This window comes from Felis catus, chromosome D3 (genome assembly GCF_018350175.1).
Source record: "Felis catus isolate Fca126 chromosome D3, F.catus_Fca126_mat1.0, whole genome shotgun sequence".
Taxonomy (NCBI): Eukaryota; Metazoa; Chordata; class Mammalia; order Carnivora; family Felidae; genus Felis; species Felis catus.
The window spans coordinates 30,117,456-30,139,011 of NC_058379.1; the positions used below are offsets into that span (position 1 = coordinate 30,117,456).

Genomic DNA, 21,556 nt, shown 5'->3' on the forward strand with positions numbered 1-21,556 from the left:
TTCCCTGGCAGGAACTGGTTCCCTTTGGGATTTTGGCTGGGGGATGGGTGAGGGAGATGGCGCTGGCGAGCGCCTTTGTTGCCCGCCAAACTGAGCTCTGTCGTCCTGGGGCTCAGCAACTCTCCCTCCCTTTGTCCTCCAGCCTTCCCGCTTTCCGAGCAGAGCTGTTCACTTATGACCTCCCAGATGCTAAGTCGCGCTTGCTGTCGGAACACAGTCCGTCAGGCCCCTCCGCTTTTGCAAGCCAGACTCCGGGGCTCTGCTTGGCCGGCGGGCTGCCCCTCCGCCCCGGCTCCCTCCCGCCAGTCCGTGGAGCGCCCACCGCCTCGCCGCCCTTCCTACCCTCTTCCGTGGGCCTCTCGTCTGCGCTTGGCTCCGGAGACTCCGTTCTGCTAGTCTTCTGGTGGTTTTCTGCGTTAGTTCGGCAGGTGTAGGTGGAATCTAAGTAATCAGCGTCAGGACACGCGGCGAGCCCAGCGTCCTCCTACGCCGCCATCTTCCTATCTCCAGACTCATCATCCTTTTGATGAGTCTAGACCCTTTTGTGGCAGGGGACAGAGCCTTGTCTCCTCTGGGAGGGCCCTCCCCATAACCACATCCTAGATACCCCTTCCCTAGGACACTCCTGACCTAGGATGGCCTCACTTCAACTTTAAAATATCTAGCCCACACCACCTCGACTTTCTCATTCAGCATTTCCACATGTTCGTTTCAGAACTCAGCCCCAATGTTCCAAAGCTGAACCCCAAGACTACAGAACTTCTGGAACCACATGCTTCCTGGAGAAGTCTAGGGAGTTGAAGAGAATGGGAAAGTTATGCATTTCCAAAACCGCCCAAATCAGGAAAATACCAGTGTAAGGAGTACCTGAGCTAGAAGCAGACTCCAGCGGGTCCCCAGCAGGGTGGTTCCAGCACTCCTGACTTAGCTCAGCTCCCTACCTGGACCATTCAGTGTTTTCTGACACTAGTCAGTGTTGCTGTGGATACAAATGAAGATGAGACAGATGATAATACATAACGATGATTTCTTCAAAGTTTGCTAGAGCAAGGGAGTCAGCCACTATCCCTTGCATTTGGGCAGACTCAGAGATGGACAGAAGAGTAGGGAAACCTAGTAGAGACAGAAGACAAGGTTTCAGTGACGCAGGAGACTACTGGCATAAGGAAGCTGTGGTAAGTGTTCTAGAAGGGCATCCCATATCATTGTTAGGGGTGCATCTGTGGTTTTATCTGCTGGTCTTAAGTTGCAATAGGGACAAATTCAGGGGTACTCCCAGTTACAATCAAGTCCTGGCCATCTGGGGCCAATCATTACAGAGGTTATTATTTAGCTTACAGGCTGTTTGATCGAGAGAGCGGTCTGACATCTACATGTCTGACTTCTAGGTAATATGACTAAACTGTAGACAATAGGTTGATTTCCTGGGCTGGTTGCTGCAGACCTCATGTCAGAGTCCTATTTTTATATATGGCCAGGCCACTGTCCATTTGTATCTTTCATTCTCAGTCCCCCATTTTGGTTATGATCTCACTTTTGAGAGGTTGGCCCATTCAGAGAAAACCTGAGATCCCATGCTTTGCTGCTGGACACTGTCAGCCGTCTTCAGAGTCACCTGCCTTGGAAGATATTCTTGACCATTTAGTTGTCATCATGGCAATCATCTGATGAGAGAACATTTATATGAAAGCATTTAAGACTCCAGATAGAATGCAATGGACCGGCATCATGACCACAATGAAACAAACAAAGAAACAAACAAGAACAATTAAGAGTCCATGTTAAGCACTCCAATGCCAGAACTCCAACTGCCCAACCCAGGCCAAGAGAACCAATCCCATAAACCACGCAGATCAAACTTATAGCAAATAGCTTCTTCCTTAAGGCACTTCATAGCCTGTTCTGCCTACCTTACTTTATTGTTCCAAGCACAAAAAGTGTTAACAATGGCACAGATGCCCCAATTACCAGCCAGCAGGAAATCTAGGGTAATGTGACTGTCCATTACTACGCATGCCAATGGGTTGAGTATGATCTGTATTGCAAGTAACACATAAACTGTTATCAGTAACTTTTGCCAAGAGGAGGGATAGGTTTCTTTTTTTGTTTTAATGTTTTTTGATATTTGAGAAAGAGACAGAGCATGTGAGTGAGGCTTAGCCCCAACATCTTGGGGGGAAGCTGCTCATTATCCATCACCATTTGCCTTCTCTTTTGTTTAGTGCCTTTTACCTTAATGGTGAAGTATGACAGAGCAATGACTGTGGGATCTTGAAACCGGTATGGGCCCCACACGAGGAGGATCAGGAGAAAGGATTGAAGTTATTACTGATGACAGCCTAGCATAGAAATTTTGTGTCTTCCTCAGGAAGTAGAGGTGTGAGAGAAGGTACTAGGGATTGGGGTGGCCCCCATCCCCACAAGCTGTGCCAACCCCTCCATAATTCATCACTTCCACCAGCTTCCCTTTCTCAGAGGCCAATTAGATACCATTAAGCATGTTTCTCTTTAATGAGGATTGATCCAAGTGCACTGAGGGCAATGAAACAGGCTCCTCAGAGTTGAGGTCTATCCTGAACCAAAGTCATGATTCACAGCATCATATTGATTCTGAAAACATATTTGCCTTTCAGAATCCTGTGGATATTTCCCTGGCTAGTAATAGGATTTTTTTCAGGATTTTAACCACATTTAAATTTTACATTTCTATATACTTTGACCTACAGACACACATCATGAAGCTGTGAGATGGGATTTTTCTTATGAATGGCAAAGTTCACACCAGCAACTGTGCTGTTTAGGGAGATGTAAATCCAGGGAAACATAAACTACTCACACAGAGACCCACACACAAGCATATGCCTGCTCAGAATCACTCTTCTCACTTCACAAACAGATGCAGCCAGTCTGAACGCACACAAAGTCACCAGCTGAAAGCCACACAGCTACTTGTGAACACATGAACATGGTTTACCCATGGACAATCCACTTTTTCACTACGTCTGTGATCTTCATTTCATTGGAAACCCAAAGTCAGAAGGACTCTCCAGACTAAAGACAGCAAATGATTGATTCCAGAATATGTACCATTCTCCGTTGTTCCAGAGGCCAACGAAACTACAGAAAACAAAATAGCATCAGGGTCACATCATAATGTACACTTACAACACTACTCTTTAGTTTTCTTGGTGACTTTAGTATACAAGATGGGACACAATGGTTGAGGCAAATGCCCCAAAAGCAAATGAAGAGGATGCTTGTCAGAAGTTGTTTTTCCTGGGGGATGTGTCTCTCAAGGTCTCTTAAGATGGCAGTTACAAAATTCTTCACCCAAGCAGGCAACATGGCTGCTGAAAAAAATAATCCTAACACACTGTTTATCACCAGGTTTGGTGTTGCCAGTGGTAAATGGCCTCTTGATCCAGGTAACAGTTGGCCAGAAACAACCACTCACCACTCTCCCCACCAGGGAAATTAATGGTATGATCTGAAACGTCCATTGACAGATTTACAACTGAATGTGATTGGAAGGTCACAAAGGAAGCAACATGAATTCTTCAGGCAAAGAAAGGCAAGCTCACCTTGGCCACAGACTGGTCCTCCGTATCGTCCCACATCGTCACATCTACCATGAAAAGGTCTTCCCTTTCATGGGTTCCTAGAAGGACACAGAATAGATGACAGTACATTGTGGTGCTTTTCAAGAATAACTCAGTGTTGCTTGCTATCAACATGGGCCAGAGCATACGGAGGATCTGGTTGTCTGCATGGACTGAATGCTACTACTGGGCCACCCTCAGCGATATTCCTATAAAGTGTGCAGTGTGAGGAGGTTTTTTGAAAAGGTAGACATTGGCCACTGTGCAGTGTCAGTGGCACATATCTCCTGGGGAAACCCTCTCTCTCTCTCTCTCTCTCTCTCTCTCTCTCTCTCTCAATGTGTGTGTCCTTTCTATTTGTTTCTGTCGCTTTCTCTGTCCCTCAGTTTCTGTCTCTCTCAAACATACATGCGCGCACACACACACACACACACACACACACAGTGAATACATTGTCTTCCTCACACTGTAAACATGGATATAGGTTTTCCCCTGGGTAATCTGTCTTTTCTCCACACCCTCAAGCCTCTGTCCTACAGGGAACCTGGAGTCAGGGTAGCTCTCTAGATTGATGCCAGCAGGAATATCCCAACTTCCTGACCATATAGATTATTTCATCAGCAGGGGACTGATTCCAAAATACATACCATATTCCGTTGCTCCCGCAGCGACCTGAATGTAGAGAAAAGAAACCCCATCAGGGTCAGATCATGATGAACACACATTGCACTGGTCTTTGGTTCTCCTCTTCACTTTAGGAAACCAGATGCACACAGTGCTTGAGTCAAAGGTCCCCAAAAACAAATGAATAGGATGCCTATCTGAAGTTGTTTTTTCCTGGGGATGTGTCTCTCAAGACCATTTAGGGTGCCGACTACAAAATTCCTCTCCCAAGCAGGAAAAATTGCTACTCAGGAAAAGATCCTATGACACTGTTTCTTAGCAGGATTGGCATTGCCAGCGGTTAATGTCCTCTTGATCAAGTTACAGTTGGCAAGAGACAACCACTCACCAATCTCCCTACCAGGGAATGTAATGCTATCATGTAAAATGTACATTGTCTTATGTCACCGAATATGACTGGAAATAAATTAAGTAATCAACTTGTCTTCCTTAGGCAAAGACAGGCAAGTTCAGCTCAGCAACACCTTGGTGTCTTCTTACACGAACAGCCCACACTTTTTCCTCTTTAGGGACACCTAGAAGGACACAGAATATACGTCAGTATATTGTTGGCATTGTTCACGAATAGCTCTGGACTTTTCCTTGATATGAACATGGGCCAGAGCATATGGAGGCTTTGGTTGCCTGCATGGAATGAATGTTACTGCTGAGCCATGCTCAGCAATAATCCTTACAGTGTGCAGTATGAGGAGTTTTTTTGAGAATGTAAACATGCGTCTTGTGAAGTGTCAGTGGCACGTATCTCCTGGGGAAAACACATCTCTCTCTCAGTCACCTCACTCTCTCTCTCTCTTATGAGTGTGTCTCATTCCCTTTGTGTTTCCCTTTCCCTCATTTTCTGTCTCTCTCAAACACACATGTGCATGCACACACACACACACACACACACAACACACAGTGAATATATTGTCTTCCTCACACTGTAAACATGGACATAGGTTTTCCCCTGGGAAATCTGTCTTTTCTCCACACCCTCAAGCTTCTTTCCTACAAGGAACCTGGAGTCAGGGTAGCTCTCCAGACTGATGCCTGCAGGCATGCCCCATCTTCCTGAGTATACGCAGTATTTCATCAGGAGAGACAGGTTACAAAATGTATACCATTTTCCATTGCTCTCACAACGACCTGAATGTAGAGAAAAGAAACACCATCAGGGTCAGATCATGATGAACACACATTGCACTGGTCTTTGGTTCTCCTCTTGACTTTAGGAAACCAGATGGCACACAGTGCTTGGGTCAAAGATCTCCAAAAGCAAATAAAATAGGTGCCTGTCAGAAGTTCTTTTTCCTGGGGATGTGTCTCTCAAGACCACTGAGGATGCCGACTACAAAATTCTTCACCCAAGCAGGACAAATTGCTGCTGACAAAAAAGATCCTAGGACACTGTTTATTACCAGGTTTGGCACAGCCAGTGGTAAATGTCCCCCTGACCAAGGTGACAGTTGGCAAGAGGCAACCACTCACCACTGTCCCCATCAGGGAAAGTAACAATATCATGGAAAATGTAGATTGTCATGTTTACAACAGAAGTTGATTGCAAAGCCTCTAAGACAGCACTTGTGCTCCTCAGGGAAAGACAGGAAGCTCACCTCAGCAACAGCCTGGTGACTCATGACAGGAAGGGGCTGCCACTTTTTCACCTTAGGGACACCTAGAAGGACACAGAATGCATGTCAGTACCTTGTTGGTGCTCCTCAAGAATACCCTGGATATGAACATGGGCCAGAGCATATGGAGGCTTTGGTTACCTGCATGGACTGAATGTGACTGCTGAGCTACGCTCAGCTGTATTTCTTGAAGTGTGCAGTATGAGTTCTTTGAAAATGTAGCTATTGGTCATTGTGCAGTGTCAGTGGCACAATTCTCTGGGGAAACACACATTTTCTCTCTCTCTCTCTCTCTCTCTCTCCCCATGTCTTTCAATGTGTCTGTCTCTTTCTGTGTGTGGCTCTGTCTCTCTGTCTCTGAGTCTCTCAAGAAAACACACACACACACACACACACACACACACACACACACAATCATGCGACATACAGACACATACAGAACAACCCCAGACTCAAGCACACAGAATCACACCACACAGAGTGAATACATTATCTTTCTCATACTGTAGAAACATGGACATAGATTTCAACTGGGACGTTGGTCTTTTCCCCCCACCCTCAAGCACCGGTCCCCCGGAACCCTGGAATCAGGGTAGGTCTCCAGACTGAAGACAACAAGAATTTCCCACCTACACCACCTCCTAAACATTTTCCTCAGCAAGAAACAGTTTCCAGGACTCATACCTTTCTCCCGTGCTCCTACAGCCACCTGAATGTTACGAAAGAAAACACCATCAGGGTGAGATCATGATATACGTTGTGTGCACCACTCTTCAGTTCTCATTGTGACTTTAGGATACAAGATGGGACAGAGTGGTTGAGTCAAAAGTCCCCGAAAGCAAATGAATAGGATGCCTTTCAGAAGTTCTTTTTCCTGGGGATGTGTCTCTCAAGACCACTGAGGATGCCGACTACAAAATTCTTCACCCAAGCAGGACAAATTGCTGCTGACGAAAAAGATCCTAGGACACTGTTTGTTACCAGGTTTGGCACTGCCAGTGGTAAATGTCCCCCTGACCAAGGTGACAGTTGGCAAGAGGCAACCACTCACCACTCTCCCCACTAGGGAAAGTAGCAATATCATCTAAAATGTACATTGTCACATTTACAACAGAACTTTATTGGAAAGACTCTAAAGAAAGCAATTGTGTTCCTCAGGGAAAGACAGGAAGCTCACCTCAGCAACAGCCTGGTGACTCAAGACAGGAAGGGGTCGCCGCCTTTCCTCCTTAGGGACACCTAGAAGGACCAGAATACCTGTCAGTACCATGTTGGTACTGCTCAAGTATAACTCAGGGACTGTTCCTTGATACGAACACGGGCCAGAGCATATGGAGGCTCTCTCTGCCCCTGCCCCCGGTTACACTCTGCCTCTCAAGATAAAATAAAGACATAAAAAATTAAAATAAATAAACAAATGTCTTATTTATTTATTGTGTGTGTGAGAGAGAGAGGGGGGAGAGAAGGGTAGAAGGAGAGGGAGAGAGAGAATCCCCGGCAGGCTCCGTGCTACCAGTGCAGAGCCCAACGCAGGGCTTGAGCTCACAAACCATGACATCATGACCTGAGCTGGAATCAAGTCGGACGCTCACCTGATGGAGCCACCCAGGCGCCCCAACACCACCCTCTCCTTGACAGGAGTCATTTATCTGGCACCGGCAAAAATAATAGTTACCACTATGGCACCACTTTTATTGATCACTTACTGGGTGTTGAATGTTTTCTCACACAGATAAAGGTGTGGAGCTTTGGTTAAACGTAGTCCCAAGCAACATGGAATCAGACAGCAAGACAGTAGTATTATTGGCAATAGCGACTACAATTTATTATGCCTTATTCCTTTAAAGAAACTTTTAATGTTTATTTTTGAGAGAGAGACAGAGCACAAGCAGGGAAGGGGCACAGAGAGAGGGAGACACAGAATCCGAAGCAGGCTCCAGGCTCTGAGCTGTCAGCACAGAGCCCGACGCGGGGCTTGAACCCACGAACCATGAGATCCTGACCTGAGCCAAAGTCAGAGGCTCAACCAACTGGGCCACCCATGGGCCCTGCAACTACAATTAATTACAAGGATTCAGTGTGATGACCGCAGCAAGATCTTAGCACCAGATGTGCTCAGTCAGCATTTTTGTTATAAACATAACTAAATGAAGACGATTCGGAGGAGGAAGCACGAACTGTGTGCCTGGTTGTGCCAGGGGCCTTTACACACTGTGTCCCAACAACTTTATAAGGTGAGACCTATTAGCCCCGTTTTACAGACCAGGCAACTGAGGGCAGATCAAGTTGTCTAACTTCCCCTTGGTCACAGAGCAAGTAAGGGGCGACATCACTTCCCTCCATGGGTATCACCAACCCTAAACTCACCTCTGAATACCATTAACCCGCTCTCTGGCTCTCCGGGCCCCACTGGTGTCCAAGTGACTCCTTAGTTTTCAGACCTTCTTAGAGGTATCCACCTGACCCTGCCTCTTGTTCCACGTGTGGCTGAGCCCATCCTGAAGCCACAGCTGCAGCCAGAAGAGGAGGAAGAGGAGGAGGAGGAGGAGGAGGAGGAAGAGGAAGGGTTCCTGCTGAGCTCATTTTACAGGGGCCTCTTCCAGCCCACTGGGACCATCTGCCCTCTTTAGCTTGGACAACGCTCAGGCCCTGGTGGGGACAGGAAACATCCCTGAGCGATAAAGATAAAGATAAAGATAAAGATAAAGATAAAGATCAGGACTGGCTTGGAAAAGCATCCAGGGTGCTTTGTGTGGGCCCAAACACCCGGCCCAACCCCCGTTCGGAGCAGCCCCCACGTCGGAAATGAAATTGAGCACCGCTGGGCACTCCCCGGAGGAGGTGGCCTGGGGGTCCGCCAGCCTGATGTCCGAATCCACCAACTGTAGACTGCGACCTTCCCAGAAAGGCGCTCACCGCTCACAAGAAAAAAATACGCACACGTATAAAATGATAGCTAGTAAAAATTATGCATTTGCTCTCTGCCAGGCACCTCTAATCCCCTCACATACATTAACTCACTGAATCCTCACACAGCCACACTTTACAGAGGAGAAACTGAGGCTCAGGGAGGGGATGTGACCTGCCTAAGGCCCCACAGCTAGGACATCGCAGAGCCCGGATTTGAGCCAATCCACCTGAGGATAAAGCCAATGTTCTGAAACCCCAGATTACGGTGCTGACATCTTTCAATCACATGTACATATGCATCGTGTGTCTGACAAATCTAAAAATCATTCCTCAGAGGCCCCTGGGTGGCTCAGTCGGTTGAGCGTCCGACTTCGGCTCAGGTCATGATCTCACTGCTCGTGGGTTTGAGCCCCACATCGGGCTCTGTGCTGACGGCTCAGAGCCTGGAGCCTGCTTGGGATTCTGTGTCTCCCTTTCTATGCCCCTCCCCTGCTCATGCTCTCTCTCTCTCTCTCTCTCTCTGTCTCTCAAGTATTAAATAAAACATAAAAAAAAATTTTTTTTTTAAATCACTCCTCAAACTATTACCACCGGCTACCTTAGAAGTCAGATCATGAGTTCTACCTTCCTTTTGGTTTATCTGTATTTTAAATGTTCAACAGTGAGGGGCGCCTGGGTGGCTCAGTCGGTTATGCGTCCAACTCTTGATTTCAGCTAAGGTGATGATCTCACGGTTCATGAGTACAAGCCCCACATCGGGCTCCGCGCCGACAGCCCAGAGTCTGCTTGGGATTCTGTTTCCCTCTCTCGGTCCCTCCCCACCCCCTCTTCAAAAATAAATAAATAAACATTAACAATAAATACATGTTCAACAATGGAAAAATGTATTATAATGTAAATGTATACAGTGTAAATGTATTGTAATGAGGACAAAAAGAAAATAAAAATTATTCATCTGGAAAATGAAACCAGAGCCACTTGACAAGCAGTAATCTCAAGCCACCACAGGCCAGGTGTGGAGGTGAGCGCCCTATAAGGCAGAAGGACCTACCAGCCATAAACCAGAAGCACTCCAGAGAGACACATGCACACAGTGGGGGCTTTACCTAACATCACCATTCACCCGACAGGATGGACACTGACTCACCTTCCACCCCACGTTCACCCCACGTTCACACGAGTGACCTCGTTCAGAGCTCCCGGCCAAGCTGGGAGGAAGGTGTCGGCATCCCCGTTTCACAGGTGTAGACACTGAGGCAGAGAAGGGAAGCCACTCCTGTGGCTGGTGACAAGGCTGGGCGGTGTCTTCAGGGGGCTGCTAAGGTCCACGGGAGAGCCACCTTTGGGGATGACTCAGGCCTCAGAACAGGAACTGGGGGACACCCGGAGAGCCCCCTGGGAGCCCGGTTGACCCCAACGGAAGCTGGGGCAGAGGGCTCACGCTTGTTCTGCTGGCTCAGCCGGCCTTCGGGGCACTCCAAAAATGCCTCCGAAGCTTTTCAAAAGCTGCCCCCCACTTCCAACAAAACCCCCTTTTGAATGAACCAAAAGAAGGAAAAGCAGAGGGGCTGTGACTGAGGCATCTGGACGAAAGCGATGCCAGGAGGCACCATCACTGCTTTTCCGGAGTTAGTGCCGACCGCGACCGGGCACCTGTCACCTCTCCAAGAAGAAGGTGGCGTCTGCTGGTCCCAAAACTTCCTCTCGCATCCAACTCCTGGGTGCGTCACGGGAAACAGTCTGGCTTCAAAGCTGACAGAAGGGGGGGGCCAGGAGACCAGCACCCCTTGGGCCCCTGCCTGCACTCACCATCACACCACCCTCTGCCTCCTCTTCTCTCTCCCTGGAGAGGGCAGGGGCCGCGTTCCAGGCAGCCCTGAGACCCAGGGCCCAGCACGGGTCCGGGTGCACAGTGGGCACTTAGCAAAGGGCAAAGCTGGAAATGATCGACCATCCCAGGAGAAGGAAAGAATGGCGCTGGACATTCCAAGGGGAGAGAGGTGATTTCCCACGGGGTCAGCCGGAGGTGGGGAGAAGGCAACTGGCTGTCTTGAGTGTTATTAGGGGGAGTCTGGGTTTGCAGGAGGCAGGCCTGAAGTCAAATCCAGACTCTGCCACTTTTACCTTACGCTGAGTGAGTAAGGGGCTCTGGGAGCTACCCATCCAGGTCCCCCTCTCCTGGTGAAAGAGGCCCAGAGAGGGACAGGGGCCTCCTCGAGGACACACAGCAGAGAAGCTGGTCCCGGAACGCCGAGTCCCAATTTCCAGCCCAGAACCCATGCTCCTACACTCTGTGTTCTCTCCCATGACCTAGGATGCCCTCACGTGCCAAGCACAGTCCCCAGCATGCAGGCAATCAGTTCCAGAAACAAAGACAAGAGTTTCCAGGGCTGGGGCCTAAAATGATCCTGGGCAGCTTTCTAGGTCAAAGGGCCCTGGGAGTTCCCCGACCAGTCACGCCCCGGCCCGGCCCTGGGCACAGGGCAGGGCTCAGCGGGCACAGTGCCCACCAAGGCCCAGGCTTCACGTCCGGGCAGGTCAGCAGGTGCGAGTTCACACGGTGACCTTGGTGTACCCAACATGCCCGCTGGCGTCCCCTTCTGCTGGGAGGCCCCGCACCCCCCGGGTTTCCTTCCCCCAGCAGCGAGTGCCGTACCACCCCATAGGTAAACAGGCCAGTTCCAGAAAGGCCTTTTGTCACTGAGGCCGCAACACACAAAGAAAATAAATATAAACAGAGTCGGCTGGGTGCTGCAGCCTGACCTGGAGCCTTTGAAAATACAGCTGGGTCCCCAGTGGTGGTGGGGGGGGGGGGGGGGAAGGACACGCCAATGACATTCACGCACCAAGGGGCTCCAGTGCTCCCTGCCTGCCACTAGCTGGTAGCTGTGGGCAAGGCGCTTCACCTCTCAGCTTCCTCATCTGTAAAATGGGACCAACACCAGCACCTTTCTCCATAGGCTGAAGAGAGGATACAGGAAAGGATCAGATGTACAAACCCATGTGTCCCACGTGTCCTGGAATACAAGGAGTCCATCCAAGCTGTTGTTACCATTATTGCTACCATCGCTATTTCTGCTGCTACTCCAAGCAAGAGAGACTTACATTGTGATTTATAAAGCAATTCCTGGGCTTCGCAACTCACACACATTTGTTTTAAAAACCCCAAGCCGATCTTGTACGGGGAAGGGCTCCTGTGTTTCAAGTGCCTACTATATGCAGGAGGCTTCGTATACAGTCATCTTACCCAACCCCACAAGGACCCCCACACGGAAAATCTTAGCATCTTCTTCCTGCAGGTGAGGCTCAGACTGGCCAAGTCATTTGCCCAAAGTCACGCAGCAATGACATGATGGAGAGGCGACAAAATTCTCAAACTGTCCCGCTCTGTCCTGCTTTATCGCCAGGTGGGCAGCAGCGGGCAGGGGTCAGGACACAAGAGCTGCATCCTCCCTTCCCAGTAGTGACCCTTGGGTACGCGACTCCCTCTCTGAGCCTCAGTTGTCTCTCCTGTAAAATGGGGGCATGAGAATGAAATGAAACACTGATGAGCACAGTGCCTAGGGGGGGAATGAATGCTCTCTACTTACTGGTTTTATTTTACTACAACCAGCATCAGTGTGCCCAAAGGCCAAGTCTCAGCAAGTAGAGGAAAGGCAGCCCCAGTCATCAACCCCAAATTTCTGAAGGCACAGAGGCCCGGGCAGAAGCCACCTGGCTCACACAGGTCAAAAGCTGTCCTTTCCCACCTCCGGTGACATCCTGGTCTGTCTGAGACTCACCTCATGGATGAGGAAATGCTCAGAGAGGTGAAGTGACCTGCCCGGGCCCACACAAGAATCCCATGTGTGGGGCACCCCAGAATCTCTACCTTCCCCACCCAGTTTTCGGCAGAAACCCAACCCCTGACACCCCGCAGACTCCCAGTTTCCCCACAGCCAGGACCCTGCACACGATCTACATAGGACCAATGTTTATTGTGTGAATGACTGAAAGAGTGAGAGAGTAACCTGTCACCCTGCGCCTAGCTTGGGTGGCCTCCACGAATACTCATAGCCATGGGCTCCTGAAGCCTGCCGAGTGCCTCCACCACCAGCAGTGTTGATATCCCTTAAACGAAGAGTTTCCAGGCCTCTTTCCTGGCTGGACTGCGGCTGCCCCAGGTTTGGGAGCACAGCATGGTTGGCAAGGCACCTTGCCCCTCCCCAGCAAGTAATGCCTGCCCTGGGGAAAGAAAGTCATGTGAACAGGGACCCATTCACAGCCCTCCTCTGGCTGCAGCAGAAGGGCCAGGGCACCTGCTCAGAAGCAGAGGTCCTAAGAGCATCTCTCTCCTCACTCCCTTCCCCCAAGGCCCTGGGGGTCCCCAGGACCAGAAGCAACCTCCCTGGGCCTTTGCAGACTAACAATAATACGAGATAATACTGACAGTAACAGCTGATGCCTGTACATTCATGGCGCGCACTGTGTATCAGCCCCTTTAATGAGGCAGGAGCTCGTGTCACGCCCATTTCACACATGAGGAAACTAAGACCTAAAGGGGCCAACTGCCTGGCCCAAAGCCGCTCGCTCAGCTGGAGAGTGGTGGCGCTGGGATTTGAACCCAGGCAGTCTGAATGCAGATTCCCTGTGATAGTCCCAAGGGGTATTGGGAAGAGCCAATTCTGCAGAATTCCTCATTCCACCCCTGGCAGGACCACCTCAGCTCCACGCTCACAGGCACCAGGTGCTTCTCCTCTACTTCATCCCAACGGTCACAAGCACGGACCCCATATCCACTTTACAGACTGGAAAACTGAGGCTCGGAGAGGTAATGAGACTGGCCGAAGGTCACATGGCCCACAGGGGGCAGAGCTGGGATGTGAATGTGAACCTGACCCCTCTGAGGCTCCCCCTGGCCTCAGTGTGCTCACCCACTCCACGGGCCTCACTGGTAAGTACCACAGCTTGAGGAATGGTAAACCAAATCCAGAGCAAGACTCACCTTTGGGACAGTCATGCCCCACATTCGCACCTCATGTCACAGACACGAAACATCTCCTTATCCAATACCACGTGTGAGCCTCACAGCAGCTCTGCCGGAGAGGGCATATTATTTCCACTTTCCAGATGAGCAAACTGAGGCTCAGAGAGGTGAACTTCCTGTCCTGGGTTATTAAGTCTAATCAGGTCTCCTTAGGCTCTGATGCATCCCGCACAAATCATGTGCCACGGTTCTCACCGCCCCACTTCTGGACAGACCCTCCACCCAGACTCCATCCTGCCCCATCAGAAACCTGACTGTGACAGGTTATTACTGCTCAGAAAATATATACTCACTCCCTCTCAGCCTCCACTGGGGGAGTATACGTCTCTCCGCCCGACGTTGGGCTTGGCCATGTGACTTGCTTTGACCAACAGAAGAAGGACAGAAGGGACACCTCCAGGTTCCTAGTAGAGGCTTTTGAAGGGCCTGCTGGGGTCCACTGAGCTCCTGAGTCCACCACCAAAAAGTGGCTGCCACCATCAGCCTGGGCATCAAGATGAAGACACATAGGGCAGACACGCACCCAACTCAAAGCCTGATGTCCGGCCTGGCCGCCCAAGCCCAGTCAAGTTCAGTTCAGCCATCCGCTGACCCAGGAACATGGAACACACGGTGTGCCGTTAAAGGCCACTGCAATAGGAGAGATGCTTGTTACACAGTATTACCATAGGAAAACCTGACCAATGCAAAATCACATGTTTCTAGAGAGAAGCAGGTGGACTTTTGTGTATAATAGGCACATATCTTCCAGGACACGGTCCCCCGCAGGTTGGATGAAAACCCAAGGGCTGCAAAGTATGCTGCCTGCAGGGACTATCACCTTCCCTACTGTCACGCCAGATGTTATTCCCATGGCCACCAATCAGAGTCATCTACTGTTCCCTCCCTCCGATATATGCCAACAGGTTCTCTCTCCCACAGCCTTAGGAGGAATGTGAAAAGATCAACAGCTCGGGAGGGAAACTGGGCAGGCCAGATCAACATCCCAAACACCCTTTATTCCATCAGTTCCACATCCTGGAATCTGTCCTGCAAGACTGCAATGCAATGGAATGCAAGAAGTGTGCAAAGACACAGGAACAGGGATGTTGATTACACCACTGTGTGCCAAGAACCCAAACAACTCAATGCCCATCCACAGAGGATCTGTTCAACAACTAATAGCACCTTCAGGCTATGGGGGTGTTGTTCAGCTTTTTAAGAGTAGGGTAAGTCCAAACATTCTGAAATGGGAACATATCCAAATCTATTTTTGATTTATGGATGAAATTCTTTGTTTTATAATTGCTATTAAAAGAATATGTCTACACATATTGATTCATTTGTTTATTCCACAACTGTGGGCTGAAGAAACAAGCGAAGACAGGGTTCCTGCCTTCTTGGAGCACAAAGTCTAGGGGGAGGGGGCAACACCCCTCTACCACAACAAGTAACAAGAAAAGGAAGAGTAGCAGTCAACACATATGGAGCACTGACCATGTGCCAGGCCCTTCTCATTTACTCAGCTCAGCAACCCTCACCACCCATAATTTACCCCTGGTTACTACCGAGGGCACTGGGGCTCAGAGAGGTTAAGTCACCTGCCCAGGGTCACCCAGCCGATACGTGGCAGAACTCAGAGTCAATTCCTTCTATGTGGCTCCAGAGTGAACATAAAAGTAACTCAAGATAATTGGCAGAGGGTGATAAAGGCTGGCAGGGGGGACTGGCTTGCCACTTAAAACAGTAGCATTTGGCCATCTTTAAAGTTTCTTGTGTGTTACATGTTATTTTCACAATACAAAAAAATGTATATATGCAGCAAATGTATGTGTGTGTATCACTTCTGACTCAGTGACGCAAATATCCCAAGATCACGCTTTGAGGACATATTTATAATAGAGACAAGGCTACAGTACATTTCAAAGGTCAATTAACTGAGCAATTAACAAAGGGAGCAGTGATAACTACCCTGTAGAAGTCAATCCATAATCATCTGCATACCTGTCTCCCTTTGCCTCTCTGCCACTTTTCCTCCCATGTGATCAACCAGATTCCTGAGGAGTGGATTCCTGAGGGCAGAAGCTCTTTTGAACTGCCACATACAATGCTCAATAAAATATTCATCACACAAAGGAAAAAAATGTACATGCATGTGTGTGTGTGTGTCCCTCAATTGAAACAGTGTATCAGCATCCTTTTAAATGATAAGAGTTCGAGGGGCACCTGGGTGACTCAGTCGGTTAAGCATCCGACTGCGGCTCAGGTCGTCGTGATCTTGCGCTTCGTGAGTTCCAGCCCCACGTCAGTCTCTGTGCTGACAGCTGAGAGCCTGGATCCTGCTTTGGATTCTGTCTCTCTCTCTCTGCCCCTCCCCCACTTGCATGAGCCTGCAGGCGCGCACTCTCACTCTCTCTCTCTCTCTCTCCCAAAAGTAAACAAACATTAAAATATTTTTGGTAAATAAATAAATAAAAGAGTTTGAGTAGTGGGAGTGGATAGGACTCCCCCAAGGCTCACTTTCAAAAACTGCAAAATCAAGGGTCCCCAACACAGGCATCGCCCAGGTTTGTCGTGAAAAATAAAAAAAGAACAAAGAGTTTAGCCCAGAGCCTGGCACACAGGAAGGGTTCAGTGAACAGCAAGTATTCTGATGTGTTCTGTGCTTTACTTACATTCTCTCCAATCATCCCATTTCACAGAGGAACAACTGAGGTTTTAAGAGGGAAGTGGCTTGTCCGGGGTCACACTTCTATACGGATAGGTGAGTGGGGCAAGGAATATTGAACTCCTAGACAGTGATCTTCCTGCCCTCTTTTATATCCCAAAGCTGGCAAAGCCTTCCTGCTTGAATACTTAGGGAGTGGCTGGGGGTGTAAAGAGAATTTTTTGTTGCCGATGGTCTTTCATTCATTCATTCATTCAGCACACTCTGTGTTCTGGGCATAGCAATTAGCATGTGATTCTCCGCTTAAGCTATGCCTTTGCCTGCTGCTCCTCCTGCTTGGAATGTCCTCTCTTTGCCTCCTACTCATCCTTCAAGACTCAGCTCAAGTGTCACCTGTGGCTGCCCAGCCCCCCACCTCCCCCCCCCCCCACCAGGTTGGGAGAGGCGCTGCCTGCTTGAAACACATCCCGATGACAAGCTATAAAGATAATAATCATACCCATGACTTAGTGAGCACGGACCGGTGCAGACACTGTGCCTGGCACTTCCATGTACTGCCTCGTTGAACTCACAGAACAACCCTTCGGAGTGAGGGGAGTAGCTTATCATGAGCCCATTTTACAGATGAGGAAGTTGGGTCTCGAAACAAGAACGATGTCCCAGACCACAGCCGGGAAAGGCCCGACCAGGGTTTGCCCCCAGTAATCCTCCCCTCTCCCTCCTTTCTATCCCTGTCTCCTCCTGGAAGCCTCCCTGGGTTTACCCCTGCTGCACCCTGACTCAACCTCACCACCCTGAGGCTTCTGTACTCAACCTCACAGACTCCAAACATCCACAAGTTGCAATTTGGAAGCAAGTTCAAATCCCTACTCTGCCACAGTGACTGGCAAAGACCTTGCCACATTACTGATTCCCGCATCTATGAAATGGGAATAACGAGCCCCGTTCCCTCACACAGGAAGGTGGTGAGTTCAAGTGTGAAGTCCCAAGGACCTGGATGTTTATGTCCATCCCTGGGCAGGCAGACAAGGGGCACTCAGAAAGCCTACCCAGCTGCTACGCCTCCAGGAAGGGGTCTGCAACCGAGTGGCTCCCTAAATAGAATCCTGACCTATGTCTCTATGCAAGTTCAGACAACGACCACCTCTCATCTGGATTTTTCTAGCACTCTCACTGGTCTCTCAGCCTCCTCAGAAAAGCAGAGCAAGCTTCCCAAAACACACATCTGACTCCATGCCCCTCCTACAGAGAAACATCCACAGCACCCCGCAGCCCTGGAATAAAGTCCAAACCCCTGGGAATAGTGAACCTGGCCTCGGCCAGCATCTCCTGCCAACACCCCATGCTCCCTCCTGTGTTTTCAGGCCGTTCTGTTCCCTTTTTCTGGCCCATAACACCATCCTTGTCCTGCTGGCAAGTTCTCCAAGAAACTAACCCCCCTAACCCCCATTCCGCTGCATGCCAGAAGGCAGGCATCACCCCCTCTGCTTATTTTAAAAAATTTTTTTTTTCAACGTTTATTTATTTTTGGGACAGAGGGAGACAGAGCATGAACGGGGGGAGGGGCAGAGAGAGAGGGAGACACAGAATCGGAAACAGGCTCCAGGCTCCGAGCCATCAGCCCAGAGCCTGACGCGGGGCTCGAACTCACGGACCGCGAGATCGTGACCTGGCTGAAGTCGGACGCTTAACCGACTGCGCCACCCAGGCGCCCCCCCTCTGCTTATTATCAGAGCTCTCCCCTCTAGACAATTGCCTCTTTTCACCAGGCTTTACCCCTCAAGGTTATGACTGCTAGCCTCCTCTTTGACACAATGTCTTGAAATATTTATTGCATGTATGCATGCGCGCACGAATGAATGAATGAATGAATGAAGTATATTTAAAATACTCCTCTGGGGTTCTTTTTCTGAATTGGTCAAGAGATGTATTCTGGAGATGGTGCGAGGGAATATATGTTCAGGATCAGACAGTGGCCTGTTCCATTTTCCTGCCAAGGTCAGCCTTGAGTAAAAGCCCCCAGTACCTCCAAGGTGGGGGTCCTCCACCTTCAGAATCTGGGGTGTGGTTGCAACCCCAACATCAAGAATCAGCACGGCTGCCTCAGGGCCACAGCTAGAATGTAATGCCAGGAGGGCAGATCCTAACTTGCCCTGTGTCTGCCACATAGTAGGTACTCAAATACACACACTGGTTGACTGAATCAGCGGCCTCGTGTGTCCAGCACAGGAACCTGGCACTTCTCTTGGGTAACTGCGCCTTCGTCAAGCACGCAAATCCTTTAAAAAGGATTCCCCTTAGAACCACCAAGAGGGCACTGGTGTCTACACAACTCCCTTGGGAACCGTCCCAGGGATGAGAAGCCAGTGTCTAGAGGTGAATGCGTGTTTGTCCAGGAGCCTCCATGGATTGGGAAAGGGGAAAGCTGAGCTAAGGGAGAAGCCTCGTCCAAATGCCCTGATTACTGATTAGCCAAACTCCAGAGCTTCTCTCTCTGCGAGGGGGATCAGAGGGGCAATAAACCCCTTTGGAGCAAAGACCAAGTTAACCATCTCTCTAATCCTGCAGTTTAAAAAGACAGCAAGCTGCCTTTCTGGAGCTTCCCCTGGGATACTGTATGGGAAGTACAGGGGATGGGGCACGGGAAAGAAATGGCCACAGAATAAGAGCCCACTTATTAATTACAGAGTCCCTGTCTCATACCGATCACACCTATTAATCCCGCCGGCCACTCAGAAGACTTTGATCCCTCTCCCAATCCTACCCCATTTTGCTCCAAGGGGAGACGGGGCTCAGAGAGGTTAAGTGTTTTTCCCAAGGCCACAAAGAAGCTGCAAAGAAAACGCTCTTCCTTTGTGCATCAGGTACAGCCCTTTCTCTTCCAAAAGGTAATGGCTGCTCCTGGGTAGAGGAAGTTCAGTGCAGGCCGGCAGGAAGCCCAGGGCACCTAGGCGGCGCGCGGAGGTCACGCGCCCGGATACAGGACGCGAGCGGGTTCGGGGCGCGGCGCCCCGGCTCCAAAGCGAGTGTGTGCCAGAAGGGTGTGGAGACGTCGGGCTCGGGTGGGGGCCAACGGGCTACTTCCCTTCCCAAGAGCCCCGCCTGTGGCTCCGGGCGGCGCCACCAGCAAGATGAGGGCCTTCCGAGCCAGCCAGGAGCGGGGGGCTGAGCCTTAATCCCATCAGGGCGCCTCAGCCCCGGGAAGGCGCGCGGAGGGGAGCGCAGGCCCCGCGGGGAGGGCGCGTCCGGAGCCCTGGCGCCCGAGGGGCCCCGCGCACGGCTGTCTTCAACGCCCCTGCTGCCCGCAGAATCCTCTCGCCCCGGGCTCGGCCTCGCCGGACACCTCCGTTCCCCAGTGCCCACCTCCGGGCCTCCAACCCGCACGGACGTCCAGATCTTAGCCGCTCCAGACTGGGTGCCCCGGATCTCCGGCGATCCCCCAGCTCCCGGCTACAAGATTTCCTCTCAGGATCCACTGCCACGGCTCGGACAAGCGTGGAGAGGGAGAGGGAAAGGGATCAACTAGCTCCCAGTCTCCAATCACTGACCCCCGCCATCCTCAGGCTGGAGATGGAATGGCAGGGACCCCAGGCCGCCGGTGCCCGATCCACTCCTGGGATCGACTCCCAAGTCTTTAGCCTGGTGGCGCGGGATCCATTGGCTGCGCTGTGCGGGATTTTCCCGCGGGATCCACTCCCAAGTCTCGGGAGACAGATCCCCCGGCTCCCAAATCGGGATCCTCCCTCCACGCAGACCCGGAGCCAGGGGAGATCCACCGGGTCCCCACCTCTTACCGGGCCAACTTTGCCAACTTTTCTCCCGGGGCCTCAGCCGAGCAGAAACTTGGCGGCCATCGCCCACCGCCGCCTCCCCAGCCCCTCCGCGGGCGGGGGACTGGGGGCAGACAGCCCGCCCCCACCGCCGGCGGCCGCCGCACAACCTACCCTGCAGCCGCCGCCGCCTGCCCGCAGCCCGCGGCACCTGCCGGCGCCGCAGCGGCCCCGAGCAGCCTGGCCTGCTGGGGGCGGGGCCTCGCGCGGGGAAGCATCCCCCGTCGCCATGGGAACCGCGGCTGGCAGCTCCTGCGCGGAGGGGCCTGGGGCGGAGCACGGCCGGCCAGACCCGCGAGCGCCTGCAGGCCCGTAAGCTAGGGTCAGAGGTCGCGAGTGCAGCGGGAACTCTTCTCCCGGAAGCGCTCCGCGCCTGCCTGTGCGACCCCGCCGCGCGCAGCTTGGAACGTGCTCGTGATCCCGGCCCGCGTTCCCGGGACGACCCCCAGATGCCGGCCGGGATCCCCCGCAACGGGTACCGGCTCGCCGCGGGCCTGCCCTCCCGAGAGCCTAAGGCAGCCCGGGAACTCTGGAGGCGCTTGGGTAAAGACTCGCCCTTTGAATCATCCCGGCGGCTGGCGCCAGCCCCAGAGCAAGAAGGATCTGCGCGAGGCGCCCCCTCGCGGCGGGCAGGGGAACTGCACCCCTTTTTCGGGCGTGTGGGAAGCTGTTCAGCACATTAGGGGGGTGGGGGTGCCTACTGCGTGCGACGGCCGCTGCCATTGTGTTGCAGTGGGAAGCCAGACCCGTGAAGACTTTTGGACAACTTGAGAGAATCGTAGGAAGCCGCCCCTAAACAAGAAAACACCTGTGTCGCTATCTTCCATACATCTTTATTAAGCACCTCAGGTGAATCTTTGAAGCCTAAGAGAATATGGCTCCTGGAAGACAGCACGGGACAGGGTGAGCTCCCAGCCCCCTCAGGCTGTGACAGAGGAACACAGCACTTAGGTGTGGTGGGGCCATCAGTTCTCAGCAGGAACAAAACAGGAGCTGACTCTGCAGTTAGCATCTGATTTTGCTGCATCAGGAAAAGGTTCACAGGTCTCTCTTTTCTGGCTTTGAAGTCCCCTGCCTGGCACATTGAGAGCGTGAGGCCAGGACAGGTATAGACTCCAGAGGAGCACAATTTGATCTTTCTGAAGTGCCTGCTTGCCGACCTGTTGCTAAATCAAACTGCCTAGCGGAATTCAAATGACCCGCGGGACCATGCAGTTAGTTCCCTGGGGATTTTCCATTACATCAGGGTA

General features: G+C 51.3%; 1 protein-coding gene across 1 annotated transcript; it reads right to left on the minus strand.

Annotated features, from left to right (window-relative positions):
- Positions 1-1,010: 1,010 nt before the first annotated feature.
- On the minus strand, positions 1,011-21,029 carry LOC123381382. Its single transcript, XM_045042085.1, has 9 exons — positions 21,008-21,029; positions 20,421-20,909; positions 7,071-7,132; positions 6,578-6,602; positions 5,876-5,937; positions 4,247-4,271; positions 3,582-3,658; positions 2,975-3,117; positions 1,011-1,664 (listed from the first exon to the last, which is right to left on the minus strand). Exons 1-8 carry the CDS (start codon positions 21,027-21,029, stop codon positions 3,052-3,054), a joined length of 828 nt encoding a protein of 275 aa, XP_044898020.1. The 3' UTR covers positions 1,011-1,664; positions 2,975-3,051.
- Between the last annotated feature and the right edge of the window lie 527 nt (positions 21,030-21,556).

Bases quoted from the DNA above. Each gene is read 5' to 3' on its own strand.
- LOC123381382 (XM_045042085.1), bottom strand. From the start codon at position 21,029: ATGGCAGCGGCCGTCGCACGCA. The intron at 7,133-20,420 runs GTAGGTTGTGCG...TGGTCCTTCTAG, and splicing joins CAGGCGGCGGCGGCTGCAGG to GTGTCCCTAAGGAGGAAAGG. The intron at 5,938-6,577 runs GTATGAGTCCTG...GTGTCCTTCTAG, and splicing joins TGTAGGAGCACGGGAGAAAG to GTGTCCCTAAGGTGAAAAAG.